A 15403-nucleotide genomic window follows, 5' to 3' on the forward strand; every position below is an offset into this window, starting at 1 on the left:
AGTTTGGTTTTTAACAAAAATTATCAGAAGTATTTTAGCACAGAAAATCAGTTGGGACTGGCTGCTTTTTTTTTTTTTTTTTTTTAATCATCTCCTTTTCTACCTCTGAGTAATTCAACACTTTCTGTAGACTAAATGCATCTCTTCAACATGGATTGAGTTAAGTATATCTGAAACAATTTTCAAGAACAAAAAAAAGTACAATCAAGTCAACTTCAGCTCTTCAGCTAAAAATATACCTTTTCGGAAGAAGTAGAATCTTGTCATAGGCAGGAGAAAACTTCCATGACACAAATCTGGGGTTTTTGTTTCTATGAGAAAACACATTCAAAGGAATTTTTAGTTTCATGCTTCACCTCACCAAGAGTTAGTTTTCCATTGCACTTTGCTGAAATACAGGGTATTTTTGTAAAATCAATCATGATATTTGAAGACCATTATTTCCTTCATTTTATCTCCTGGACCAACACTTATCTGTAATATCAAAAGTAGAACATTACTTTTGATGCGGTCTTTTCCTGGAGTGCATCGGTGTTTCCTTTTTTCTGAATTTTGTGTTCTATGACATTTTAAAACTTCTAAATAAATAGTAAATTCACTGTTTGAAGACAGTGTTTCATCCTAATTGTATGTTGCAGTCATCTCAGTAATTCATTGTAATAGTCACAATTTTTATCCTAGAGAACCCTTGGACGCGGTTCCCCTTGAAGTGGAAGAATGGTTATCAGTGTATTGTGATTGGATGTTCGTAATATGTTTCAAATAACAAAATTCCCAAGACAAAAGTTTATGAGGTTTTGTTTTCACAAAGTGATAACTTGCTGTTTATTCTATGTAGGAATTAGGAAAGCAAAATCCTACTTTAACATAAAATTTAGGGTTCAGTTCTGGTTGTCAACCCAAGAAGTAAAACAATCTGAATGAAACTGTAGGTACCTAAGGGGTTAGTACCTTCCTTCTGCTATTACATGGTTACTGTATATTTAATTCTTGCTGAAAATATGTCTGCTTTTTACTTTCTTTCACTGTCTACTGTATTTCATCCTTTACCATATTTCTTCAGTAACTTTTTCCTCGGGGTCCTCTTTCCCTGGTATAAGTTCATCTTTATTCTTCTTTAAACTGAAGAAATCACCTCTTGATCATGCCATTTTCTGCTATTATAACTTCCTGATTTTCCTTTTAAAATTCAAAAGTGCATGTAAATACATTGCACAAATATCTTCAAGCCCTTTGATTTCTGTGTCTGCTTTGCTCCTCTGTAAATGTGCTTAATAAAGTCACTAGTAGCCACTTCCTAGTTAGCAAAAAGTAAACACCTCTCTTCTGTTTCCTTTGATCTCCATCATGCTTTATTGCATTTTCTAGTTCATGGATCTCTTAATTACCTGAAATAGTTCAGAATTTAGGTTAACCTTCAGAAGCCTGCATATTGCCAAGCTGGAGGGCTGTAATTCTCCATCCATCTCCTATTCAAGAGCCTGTGCCACCAGCTGATATTCACAAATCTCTTGAAAAGACATTTCAGAACAGAAGAGCAGCAATTTTTTTCTCTGGTACCTTCACCTTTTGAGAATTAGGGGTAAGATGGCCCTGTTCACTGTCCTCAGTCCATGCAGAAGGGTCCAGGGTTCTTCTCTTTCCTCTCTGGTGGAAGATGTTGCCTTCTGAAAGCTATATTAACATTCTAAGCAGAAGGATGGAAGAAATAACACAAATGAGAGTGTAGTATATGGAATTGAAAAGTCATCAAGAATTTTAAAAAGGTGAAGAGACCAATAAATAAGGAAAATTTTTTTTCATGCTTGGCAAATTTGTATAAATCAATCACTGGCAGAGTTGGGGGAGAAATCAAAGGGAGTCTAAGGGTATTGCAAAGGAGCTAGATAATTTCACATAAATAGATCCTGGTAAACGTATAGCCCAGGCATATTCTTTGTCTATAAGAAAGGTGAAGTGCTTGAAGATCAACCAGATTATCAAAAATCAGCAAGTAACCAGGACTGCATGGTATGCAGATGATAGTTCAGGAAGTGTTTAACTGACCTACTGACAATAAATAATTATCTCTTGTTAAAATCAGCAGCTGTAGTCAAAATAGCACATATTGTACCTGGGTTTCAGAATAACACTATATATTGATTTAGGAACATAAATATTTATTAATAATATATATTAATTGTAACAACTCTGGTAAATGACCGGAAACCAGTCTGGAGAGCTTTATAAATCAACTCTATTCATTATAATATAATATAATATAATATAATATAATATAATATAATATAATATGTTAAAAATTACTTGAGATTCATAACAAGACACAAAGGAGTGCAGAAAGTGTTGCTACATTTTCATACATTCAGTGCTAGGCCCTCACCAAATCAACTGGTTTTCACTGCAGTTGCTTGTATGCATGAGCAGGCTGGGGAAAAAAGGTATGGTGTTACTTAACACAGATATAAATAGAATGGGACATAGTAAGTAGCACAGAGAATAAATATAAATATATTTTAAAAATGATGGCAAGAAATAGGATCACATATACCAAAGTTAATTTGAAGAACTTACTGGCTTGAGATAAATCTGAGAGCAAAAGCATCCAACATAACATTATAATAGGATTTTATGCTTACACAAATAACAGGAATACCTATATTTAGACTAGATTGAAAATTAAGTAAATCAGAAATTGAAATCGTTGTGTTTCAGATCATAGGGCAGCTATGTGAATAGGAAGGATAATATTCTAATGACAGTTTGTGTTCTTAGAGTTTCTTGGATCAAATTAAGCATTTGAAACTCATGGCTGTTGAAGACATTGGATGAATGAAAGGTTTGGGTTTTGGCCAGTGTCTCTGTTCCTAGCTACATGCACTCTGGTGTACAAAGTCCCTTTAAAGCAAAGATTCCTGATTTTTTTGCAGCTTAGTCTTACTTCAGAAAATCAAGGATGTTCTATGCCCCACTGAATATACCTTTCACCCTTTGCTTCCCTGCATCTCAATTATGCAAGCAGCTAGTGAGCACAGACCATATTCACCTGGGCTCCACACCTTCTAAGGCACTGCAGTGTACAGTCAGTTTACTTGCTGAGATCAGTTGCTGTAGGGAAGTGAGGGAAACAGTATTTGTAATCCTGCTGAAATCAGAGGGATTATAGTACTATAAAACCTGGCTAAATTGGATGAAAATCAGGCTCAGAGTTGATCCAAAGTATTCTCTTTCCGATTTTACTTTTAATTTTATGATAGGTAAAGCTAGAATCCAGTCAGCAGCAAAGAAACCCACTAATTGCTCATTAGGAAATGCTCTGTAATTCCTTTGTTAGCTTTGCAGTTTTTCAGCGATTGGAATAGCTGAACTATCATTATCAAGATTAAAAACAATGGTCTCATAGTAGTACATAAACCTTAGGAGAATGAAATATTCCTCCTTTTAAAAATCTTCCTCTACTGACAATAAAGTCTATTTTATACCTAGCCATAAGAAAAAAAAATCTTTGATCTGCTAATAAAGTTCTAATCTCCCACCGCTCTAGTGCGCTGGTAACAAGAATTTTCTTTCTCTCCTATTAATAGACTGAAGATATTAAAGAGATAGCCCGCAAGACACAAGCCCTGCCAAAGGTGAACACTAAAAGGCAACGAATCGTAGTCTTTACCCAGGGGAAAGATGACACTGTAATGGCTACAGGTATATTTTTCAAATCTCCCTTGTTGCTCACAGTAAATATTCTAGTTAAACAATTCCAAATTGCGGCTTTACAAATTTTAACTGTTCAGTGGTCGTTGGAGCATTTGCCTTTTGATGTTACCCCCTGATCCTCATCTGTTACACTTATAATTGTTTTAAGATTCTGAATTTAGGAAGTTAATATTTCACAGGAATGCCTGGGAATTTAGTTCTGAACATCTTAAGTTCTTTTTTCTATAACGGATATCTAAAATATTGATCCAGTTGGTTCTACTCAGATTTTTATGACTTGAGATTTTATCTGTGTAGCCGTCTTTGCTGCAAACAAGAACACACTATGCCTGCTGAGAACAGCTGTGCAACAGTATAGTATATTTAAACATTTGTGAAGAGGAGGAAGTGAAATCCGGTACTAAGTGAATTTCCAGGCATTTTTGCTTCGAGCAGAAAGTCTCACTTTAGCTTTTCTCAGCCGTCTGCTCTTCTATTCTCAAAGGAGTATGTGGGAAAAAGGTGTTCTAGCAGGGATACAAGTAGTTTGTGCTGTCTAAATTGATGATGTACGACGCACAGATTTAAGCATTATAAACATGACTGCCTACCTTTTGACAGTCTCTTTAATTCTGTCCACCTATGCTTCTAGACTAAATAAGCTATTAAAAACACGTGCTGTGGCAAGCCATTTTTGTCCTTCCTTCCTTCACAAGGTAAGTTATTAGTCAGGGCTGAATTCCTGCTTTGGAAATCAAGTGAAGTTGAGGAAGCTTTGCACCCGAGGGACTGGTGCTTACTCATGTGATATTTGCCTCCAAATCAGAATTGGCTTCAGAGTGTGGCTGCAGGGCTAGGCACTAAGTAGGTATGTCACTGCTATATAGATCATTCTTAGCAGCAGTCTGAATGATTTCTGCAACAGTTTGCTGTTTCCTCTGTCTTCTTAGCTACAAACTGGTTTGAAGGAAATAGAAAACAGTCATTGAGGGTTGGGTATGTGTATCTCACTGAATAATGATGGAAGCGTTGCATTACGTGAATGGCCCATATGGAGGCACTCCACTTGAGTCTTTTACAGTTGGCTGAAAAATAGCAGTATAAAAATGTTTTTATACATGAGCTAGTAATAACAGTAGTAAACCTAAATCTTATATGTAACCGTCCTGTGCTCTTATTTAATTTTCACTGTGTACTTATTTTATTCTTCAAACTGGAGTTGTTAACAAATCCATTAATCCCTTCTTTGATATTTTTACAACTGGGAGCTTATTTGAGGACTGGCACTTGCTAAGCTTAGCTGTTTGTTCACTATGAAATGAACTTAAATTAGAGAATACACTTTAAATGCATGATAAATGCAAGATGGATAGAGAGTGTATGCAATGGTGTCAGCTACAAAAGCAAACATGATAAACGCTAAGGCAGTTTTGAGCCGTGGGATAAGCTATTCAGTGCACAAGCATAGCTGAATCTCTTTGCTATGTTGTTATTCATGGCAGCCAAATAAATGTCAATAATAAAGGAGAATTAAAGATTTTCATTTCCCAGAGGCAGTCCTGTAATACAGCTTGATCTTTCATTTCATTTGTAATTCGTTCTCATGTCAGGATGCAATCATTCGCCAGGCTCTGTGTGTCATGTTAAGTCATTTAATAATGATTAAGAACATAAAAATGTTTGGCCTGTGGGGCAGTTCTTGAAAGAGATACCAATTTGTTATTGTTTTCCCCCTTTTTCCTTCCTTTGGTGTGGATCATCTTTTTCCCACCTCCTCACATTAAAATAATAGTGAAAGAAGGAAAACATGTCCCTGAATTTAGCATACGATGATACCACAGAATGCCATAGAATACTGCTAGCACACTTACTTCAACACTAATTAGGTCTAGTTCTGCTTTGAAACCTGCAGTGGAAAGTGTAAAAAGTTTCTAAGTGCTAAGTGATCTTTGGAAGAATTACTGCATTTAGGAATAGTTACAGTATAAAATGCATTTCCTTTTTCTAATACACAGGAGTACAGTTTTTGAAGAAGCAAGCTATGTGTAGTTATTTATCCTGCCTTTCTGAGGAAACAGTATAGTCTCAAAGAGTTTGTGCCTGGATTAAAATAGCATTTGCAATGTCACCTTTGGACTTGGATATGTTTGTTGGTACCTTCTGCTTTATATTTTGTCCAGGTTAATAATAGTAAAAACAACGTGTTTGTTAGCTGGAAGGCATTTCTGTCAGTAGTAACTCAGACAGAGGGAATCAGTATCCAGGCAAAGGACTCTACTCTTCCTTCCAGTCTACTACTGCTTTTAACCATCCTTTGTCAGCTGTTGGGCAGGTTACTTATTCCAGTGGTCTGAGTTTGCATCTGAAAGAGCACAGGATGGGGCTGGAGTTTCCAGGTGTGGGAGTAAAAGAACAAGGTAAATTTGGCCTTTGTGGGTTTTTTCCTTCCCTTCCCATTTTCCCCATGGGAAGGTCTTTGCTTTCTGGCAGCAGCACAGGGCAGCATTACTGTGAGCCATGGGAGTAGAAGGGAATTGCTTTGATCAGGCTACATTCTGTGAAGAGACACAGGCAAATGGCCCACCCACTTCTCCTTTCCCTTTCCAGTGCCCGTGCACAGCTAGATGAGATAGGCAATACTGAGGTTGTAAGAGCATCCTTAACAGAGCTGTTTCCTCTGTCAAAATCTCTGCATACTGTCCAGGACCAGGCAGCAGTGGGACTAGGTAGTGAGGGGCTGGGTAACGAGAGGAGGTGTGCACCCTTTGAATGAGTTATGCATAGATCGGATAGGGGATCCGGTAATGGAAATAATGAAGGGATACACTTTGATACAGCTCTGGCTGGAAGGAGAGGAAATAAGATCGATAAAAGGGGTTGTTGCAGGTTGCCAGCTCATTTGTGAAAGGGCACAGTATTAATTATACATCCTGGAAATTAGGTGTGGATTTGGGGGGATTTTTTAGTGGGGTAAAGGCCAGTTACAGCTGATCATTATATGCAGAGAATACTATGGCAACAGTTGTTGTTGCTTCCTAGACATTCCAGAGAGTGGAAATATCAGTGGGTGTTTGCAGAGTAGCATAGGGCAGAAAGCTGCAGTTTGTTACCACAAAGAAAGATTGACCAGAAAGTTTTGAGAATACACCTCTTGCAGATGAGGAAGAGAGCTTAGACTGAGGCACTAAAGCATCTAATTCCTCAAAAAATATGGTTCAGCCATACTGAAAAGTTGTTTAGTCATCCTGTGAGTTGCTGCAGTTTACACAGTGTTGTTTTAATGCCCACCAAAAACACTGTTGGCTCACCTCAAATAGGCTACAAGCTGTAGGCATTCAGGCACGGACTAACAAGGAACTTAGGTCCATGCAACTGGAGCAGATCATGAAAATGGAGAGAAACAATAACTGCATCAGCAATCCCAATCTAAGCCATTCCCATCTCTCAATCCACCTTTGGCTGTCTGAATTATTTCTATTTTCAGAGGAAAAAATTTGTATCTCTTTATAATGGAATGCATTGGGTCTTTCTACTGTCTGTTCATATCTCTTCCGTCACAATACTCCAGCCCCAAGGCCCCTTTTCTCTCCCCTTCCTTTCTGTTCTCTGTCAGTAGGAATAATTACAAGGAAGAGGCAAGCTCAAATTCAAGCTGAGTGTGATCAGTGTGTTTTATAGGGGAGGAAAGAAGTGTTTAGTATTGGCACACAGGAGCTGTGTGATGAAATGTTAAGTTGTCAGCTTCTAAGACTCCACAGAGCATGTGCAAATGATCATGGTCTGAACTTTTCCTCTTCATGTCATAGAATCATAGAATGGTTTGGGGTGGAAAGGACCTTTAAAGGCCATCTAGTCCAACCCTCCTGCAGTAAGTAGGGACACGTGCCACTAGACCAGGTTGCTCAAAGCTTTGTCCAGTCTGGCCTTGAAAGTTTCCAGGGATGGGACATCTGTCACTTCTCTGGGCAACCTGAGGTGCATTTTTTGATGATGTCAAATGATATATTTTTACTGAAAAGCTTGAAGACATTGGGCCTCCTCAGTGACTCTGAGGATTAATGTTGACAAAAATGTTGTCGTTTTCTCTAGCATTGGTCCTCAACGCGGCTGAATTTTGATTAAACTCTTTGAACAAAAGTAGCCTGTAAGAGACACCTGTGATGAAACCTCTTAGTACAGAGAGAGAAGCAGGCTTTGGGAAAGGTACTGGTAACTGAAGATAGGATCTGTGGACTTCCTTACCGGAAAAGTTTATTTGAGGAACGCTATTAGGTTAACTATTTTTGCGGATGCTCCTCATACATACTGGGAATTACTTGGCTATCAAGACTCTGGTCTCACTACCACAGCCATATTCCATTGTATCTTTCTTCCCAGGCCTGAGATTCCGGATCTGACTGGGGGCTCCTGAGCTTATGGGATACATTCATTTCACCTTTCAATACTTCTTTCTGTGACCACAAAAATATGTATGTGGGGAAAGCAAGGGGAGTTAATGAGTACATGCAGTCTCCTGATTTCAGCAGTTGGAGCTTTTAAGAAACGTACCAAAAATCACAAGCTCTGGCAAGAACATATATGTCATATCTATATGTGTGCTGTAACATTTGTCAAAATCAAATGCTGTGAAAGCTATCCCTTTTACAGAGTTGTTCATAACATTTTTAAACAAATTACTTTTAGTCAGATACGTTTTATGACTGGTCTTGGCCCAAAGGGAAATCTTTGGAAAGTCTGAGCAAAATCAGTTCAGCAATGGAAAAACATACTTTTATATTGAAATATTTGCATAATTAAAAAACAGCTGAAGCTACAAACTTTAAACTTGGCTTGCTTTATGGCTCTAATAGAGGAAAGAAAAACAATCCAAATTTAAAGAAAATCACTTCAGCGTTTTTCAAGTTATGAATGATGAAATCTGGCATGTTCAGACATGAACATGGAATTTTCCATTCTTTTTCCCCCCAATGTTTGCAAGACCACCTCTGTTAAGGGCACATTTGTAATAACCTCATTTGTTAGAAAATGGCAGTAAAAACAGATTTTTTTAAGGATTCAAGCATTAAAGCTACCTCAGTTAGGGCTTACTAAGCACTTACATCTTCTTCATGTTTGAGACGCATTACTCGATGTATTTCAGGAAATGCATTAGCAGTGCTGGCAAATGTGGTGAAATGAGAAAGGTCCATCTTAAAAATGTGTTAGTGCACCTACCACATAGTACCACTGAAATAGTATTTGTGAATTTCTGCTTTATTGAATCTGTTCCATAAATTAAACGGCATGTGCCGTGTAGCTTAATAAATATGTCAAAATAAAACTTGCAACGTTACCAAATTTTAGAGCCTGCCTACTGAGCTTTTGATGTTGGAGTAATACTGGGCAGTTGTCTCTATCTGTTACCTGAAACAGGATACTGAGCTAAATGGATGTTGGTGTCACCGAGTACAACCATTCTTAAGCTAATATCTGCAGTTATGTTTATAAATTTGAAGTTTACAAGTTTGGATGAAACCAAAACCTGATCTAGATGAAAAAAGCAACAAATGGTAGTACAGTTTATGAATGATGAAGCTTCTTTTACTGTGTAAGGATATGTAAGATCTTAAATATTTTAGGAGAGTTTATAAACCGTTTGTTTTAGAAATGTTGTCAAAACTGGAAACTAGAGAAGTTTTTAGAGTTAGTCTTAGATCATAATGGCATGATGCTGTATGCTTTTTGAGGGGAATAAAAAGGACTGATGTTCAAGCATACAACTTACTCTAAACAGAGGTCAGCCTGTGCTGCAGTCGTAGACCGGCATGTTACCTTGTAAGCCTATCTATAAAACATAGAAGTATTTATTACTGTTGACACTGCTGACATTTTATGGTGGGCCTGTTTGCAGCTCCACTTTCTGTAAGCTTCTGAGTATTATGTGTTATCCTCTAAGAAGCAAGAAAAAGCATTATTTTTTCCTTACAGCTTGCATGCTTAGCCTTCCAGACAGGAAAACCTTGACTCACTCTTTTTATCCGACAGCCTTCCTGATCCTTCTTGGATCTGGAGAAACAGTGGTTGGATTATATTAGTGTGCTCTCTTTTTCACAGGTTTACACACTTTCACTCTTCCCTATCGATTTATATTCACAAATAGAAAGAAAAGCTTAAAAAACAAAAACGGATTTAGGAAAAGGAAGTTTTAGTCTGCTCATGGCATAACAAATGAGCCAGAAAGCCCAACAGGATTCTTTTTAGTTTAGTTGTGACTTAGGAAACCACAAAACCTAAATTAATAATGAACATTTGTTGATAGGGATTAATGAATAGCAAAGCTGGTAATACCTTTTTGTAACTGAGACCTTTCATGCTGTGTGGGAGAGGAGGTCTGAGCATTTTATTAGACAGCTGAAACACATTAATAAAACCTACATTCCTGGATACTGGTATCTTGACTGGGCTTAAAAGTGCATCAACTGTTGCATCTCAAAGAATGCATATACATGTATGTAAATAGCTATACGTATATATGTAATGTGTGTGTGTTTCAGTGATTTATATTGATTTAAGAAAAAGATGTCTTTTCTAGTCTAATGTGTTAATGTTTAGCCCAGGAATTGAGAGTGAAGCTGGAAAACGCCCTTTTCATGTATAATCACTAGAAATACTAGAAAGTATTTCCTCTATTTGTTTCTCAGATACAAGTACATAGATATAGGAAGTCAGGTTTTGTACCATAATTCTAAAAAAGATTCTTGGAGGCATAGCTGTTAATATACAAATGCAATGCTTAGGTCATAGAAATTACATGATGTTGGAGAGGCAGTACAGGGTGAGAGTGTGGGAACAGGATGGAGGCAGACCAAAGGTCTGTCTAAACTGGTGTCTGCAACAGTAGTGGGTGCTTGTAAAGGAGGATAAAGCCAGAACAAATCTATACTGTTATTTCCATGTTACTCTCTCCTAGCTTCCAGCAACCTGTAGTTTGGCAATTTCTGAGCTAGAAAAGTTGTCTTCATACTTAATACTCCAAAATAGGAGTTTACCATACATAATGTCTTGTGATAATAATCATCACAGACTCTGTGCTATGTAAAGAAAATAAATACCCTCCCCTGATTTGTTTGGATTCAGCCACTCAAGAATGTTACTGGCTACCTCCATCTGCTTGTATGGCACAGCCAGTCTGTCATCATTCCATATACAATATCTTGTTCCTTTTGATTTTGCAGAACTCTTGCTTACCTTCCCTTCACCAGTGTTTTCTCAGACTCTTTTACTATTCAGATACTTGCTCTTTGTTTGATCCATAATTCTGACACCTTGGACCACCCTTCACTGCACCTTCTTCAGGTCTGCTGAGATAGTCTGCTGAGAAGTTTACAGAGTGGTTTAATTTTGTTGTTTTCTTTGTTCTGTATTCCTCTTTTAATAATTGCTAACATGGTATTTGTTTTTCTGGCTGCCACTGATGATTGATCTGACATTTTCATGGAATTATCTGTCGAAGCTTCAAATGTTCTTTATGGTGTGGTAATGTGTGGTTTAGAGCCCATCAGTGTGTATTTAAAGCTAGAATTGATTTTTTTTTGGTACATGCACCATTTTTACATTTATTGACAGAGAATTTTATAGCCCAAAGTGTGAGCACTTTTGCAATCTTTTACACTCAGCTTTCATTTTTACTACCCCAAATGAATCTAAATGTATCATAGAAGATGGTACATGCTGCACTAAATAGCTCCCCTCAGAAAGGGTATGCATAGCCTGGAGGTGCTACCCGTAACAGGTATGCAGAGTTAACATCAAGAGTGGATGTGGGCGTGGGGATTTCAGTAAGGCCACCTCTTAAATGGCCTGAAGTATTTCTTGCCTGACTCTGAAGAGCAAGGCTGAATGAATTTATAGTAAGATACTGATTCAGGTGCCATTAAATCCAAAATGGATACTCTTGTTCAGGAAATAAAGTACCTTAGTACACTGCAGCTGAGGGTTTTTTGTTTGTTTGGGGGTTTTGAGAAATAAGGCCTTCCTTTTGATACTATTCCTCAATTAGAGCATCCCCATAGAATTACTTTATCATTAATTTATGTTGCCTCCTGTATACATGGCTGTAATACTTTAAAACTGGCACCATTTTACTGGAGAACTGAGCAAGTTGTCGGGTGGTTCATACAGAAAAAATTACATCAGCACACTGTTACTCTCGTTGCTCAAACCCTGAAGCAACAGAACTCCCTACCAGAAATCCTGAAAAGACAAGACTGTGGTAATTAAGCCTCCTGGTTACCAATGCGCGTTACCTACTGTTCTTGGTAGTCATAGAAGGAATGAGGATTCACCTTATTTGTCCTATGGCTACCTAGTCCTCAGAGCATGTGAAATGGAGAGTTGGGTCCCTAGCAGTTCTAAACTGGTAGAAAAATCAGAAATCATTGCTTCTCTACGGCACACGTTTCCCCCACACTGACAGCATACTGCACCTGCATGGGGAGCCAGCTCAGCAGTCTGCACAGACTGGCAGAAACCTACCCATCCTGGTATGGTACTGAGCTCTTGGGACCAGCTTGTTACTGGGTTAATATGAGTACTAGAGCCAGCAGGGGAGGACAGAATGCAGCATTTGCAGTAGAAGGAGACAAGGATGAGGTTATAGTATCTGCAAACTATAGCAGCTGAAGTTGTTCTGGAGCCTTACTCTGAGACGTAAAACAAGATCCATCTAGCAACAAACACTGTAGTTCCAAAGGTGCGGTGAAAATTCCTCCAGGATCAGCTGGCAGCATTGTAGAATTACGTCCTCAAAGCAAAGAGCAAAGAACGAGGGCACAGAGCCATGAATGTACTATCATAAGGGAACTGATCTCTTTGACATCTCATGTGCTGAAAACTAGCAATTCTATCATAGAGTTCTATTAAAAAGAACTAGTCGTTCAGTAATTGGGTAGCACTGGAACTAATGACAACACCCAGATTTAATTTGTGCTTTTCACATGTGCATGTAATCGATGCAACTTTGTCAAGATTATTAAAATGATACCTACCCTCCCCATGCACACCAAACATGAAATTCTGGTGACTTTTAGCTTTTCAGCAACTGTTTTTTGCAGCTACAATGTTATGTCAGTTGAAATATGTCTTTCTGATTTTTTGCACAAACTGAAGAAAATCCCAAACTCCAGTATTCTGTTTTATATAAAATAATTATCCTGTAAACTTTTGATTAAATTTGTGCTTAAAGGTCAGCTTTGTCCTTTTCTATACTTGCATTCTGTGTTGCTGCAGTATTCAGTAGTGGACGCTACCCATTTCTCCTTAAAGCATGTGCTTAATGAATTGAAATCTGAAACCAATGCTTTAAAGGTTTACAGTGCATAGGCTTCTCACCTCTTCGGTTCTTACCTTAGGTCAACCTCCCGACACTTAGGTTCAAATCATACTAAGAGGATGGCTATTTCATGAAATTATTCAAATAGTGATTTTTTTACCAATAATTTTTAGGAAATGTATTTTCTCTTTACGCTGATTTGGTATGATTATTTTTTCATTGTAAGAAATTAAATATATGGCTTGTTCAGCAGGTTCCATAAGAGATCAATAATTTGTTGGCTTAACTTTTTTTTTCCTGTGGAGATGTGGGAAGATCAATGTCTGTATTGCCCTAGGTCATGATCAATACTTTTAATAAAACTTCCTTTTTTTTCTTTTCCCTTTTTTTTTTTTTTTTTTTGCCTTTGTACCTTTGTACGGTTTTGCTTTTATTAATGAGCTTTTCCTTTAGTTTCAGACCATTAATGGTTTTCAGATAATGTCATACTGCCCAAGGTCAAGGCCAGTTTGAACTTAAAACTCTACTTATCAGTGATTAAATCTATTGGATGGGCATAGATGTGTTAGAAAATGTAAGAGTTTGAGGCACTACTTTCTAGAGGCTCAAAGTTAAAACAAAACAAAATCTTAACCTTCTGGGAGGATGGCACATTAAGGCTTCTCTTTTTTTCTTCTTTTTTTTTTTTTTTTTCATTTCCTTCTTAAATAAATAAGGATTGTTCCTATTTATGGATCTCGTATTGGTGTTAAAATCACAAGTAACTCCTATGGCCTTGACTGCTCTTCAATTAAAGATATTAAATGCTCCACAGTGAGATTTTTAATGGTATGTTGCTCATTTTGCACAACCAGTTTGAAATAAGGTAACGCATCTTTTGTTCACTGCTGAAATTCTGGATAAGAAGCAACTTATCAAAGTGTGTGTTACCAGCTGGAGTGCTTGCAGAGAATGTGGTATTATTGTCTCTGAGGCTCAACCCAGTGTCTTTTGAAATCAATGGAAAGATCTCATTAACTTCATTGGATATCGATTATGGCCATAGTGAACTTAGAACATTCATGAATATTAATGGTTTATACTGATCTGTGTGTCTTTTTGTGTGTTGTACCTCGTCTGCAATCTCTGATTCAATTTTTGTAGCCTACCTAGAGGTTATACAAAAAGTGAACTTTAGATATGCCAAAAGATTTGATAACATATTTTACCCTAAGGTGTCTTCTTTGTTGTCTGTTACAAATGAGGTGCATTAAAGAACTGCACCCTTTGACCACTGGCACCTAGGCAGAATACCTCCTGTAGAAGATCTTTTTTTCCATTATTTCGGCAGTGTTAGCCTTTTTTTATTAGGCAGCAGTTCACTTCATAACAAATCATCACAGAGGAGTTTCAACAGCAGAATCCCGACTCAGAAGGTGCCCTACAGACTCTGGTAGCCTATCATCTTTAATTTAGAGATTTTATTTCCCATCTTGTGATTACGGTTGAATGAACATTGTAGAAAAGTTTAAATTGTAGCTATCCATGTCATGCTTTGCCGTAAATGATGAAACTTAACGTTTTCAAGCCTCTAATCTCACCTGCTCAAATAGTCACTGTAAAATAATTGCACAGAGTGGCAGGAGAGTAAAATGTGGGTATGTGTGGTGACCTTGGATGAAAATTAACTGCAGGAACTGGCCCTTTGATTAGAAGTTTCTCTGCTGCAGCATCCAGTTGCAGGCAACAGAAGTTGTACTAAGTAGGTACAACAAATCCTTAGCTCTAGGAGGGATAAAGGCTAGGGCGGATCCTGGCTAGTGGAAAAAGTGGGCAAAGGGAAAGTTTGAATGAGTCCTGCTTCGCTTGACTTTGGGGATTTAGGATTCAATTTGTGTAAGATGACAAAAAATCTTCAGTTAACACTGGGGGTGGGGTTGCTAATTGGAGTTCTCAAAAACGGTCAGTTGTTTAAAAGTAGGAATTATGAAATTTATGAATCAGTTTGGCTCAGTGATTTCCACAGTAAATTTCACAGATAAAGCAAAGTGCAAATTGTTTAAATGCCGTATCTGAAAAGTAGGCTATGCACATTACTTGTATACCAGTGACCTTGACACACCTGCACATAATATGGAATATGAAATGGGAGTTTAATATAAACCTCTGGATACCACAAAAATAATGTTTATGTAGTTGATCCCATTTGAATGAAAGTAGGCTCCAGCTTACTTTGACCATAGCTGTTTGCTTTGTTATGAATAACAAAGTAAGTAAAGTAAGCAGACCTGACTTGGAGTATATACAGACAGCAGATTTAATGAATACAGTAAACATGAACTGTTTTTATATTGCTATGTTTTGGCTACACCTACTGAATTATATACTACTAATGTTTCTTTAAAAAGAATACAGAGTGTCATCTGA

General features: G+C 37.5%; 1 protein-coding gene across 3 annotated transcripts in view; it reads left to right on the forward strand.

The window, feature by feature from the left end:
• The window catches only part of ADK (adenosine kinase), a 301741-nt gene that overhangs the window by 255692 nt on the left and 30646 nt on the right, over nucleotides 1-15403 (forward strand). For all 3 annotated transcript variants that reach the window (XM_065670654.1, XM_065670653.1, XM_065670652.1), the window contains one exon: nucleotides 3582-3696. In XM_065670654.1, coding sequence (XP_065526726.1) covers nucleotides 3582-3696 — 115 coding nt within the window. The remainder of the gene's footprint in view (nucleotides 1-3581; nucleotides 3697-15403) is intronic.

This window comes from Lathamus discolor, chromosome 3 (assembly GCF_037157495.1).
Source record: "Lathamus discolor isolate bLatDis1 chromosome 3, bLatDis1.hap1, whole genome shotgun sequence".
Classification (NCBI taxonomy): Eukaryota; Metazoa; Chordata; class Aves; order Psittaciformes; family Psittacidae; genus Lathamus; species Lathamus discolor.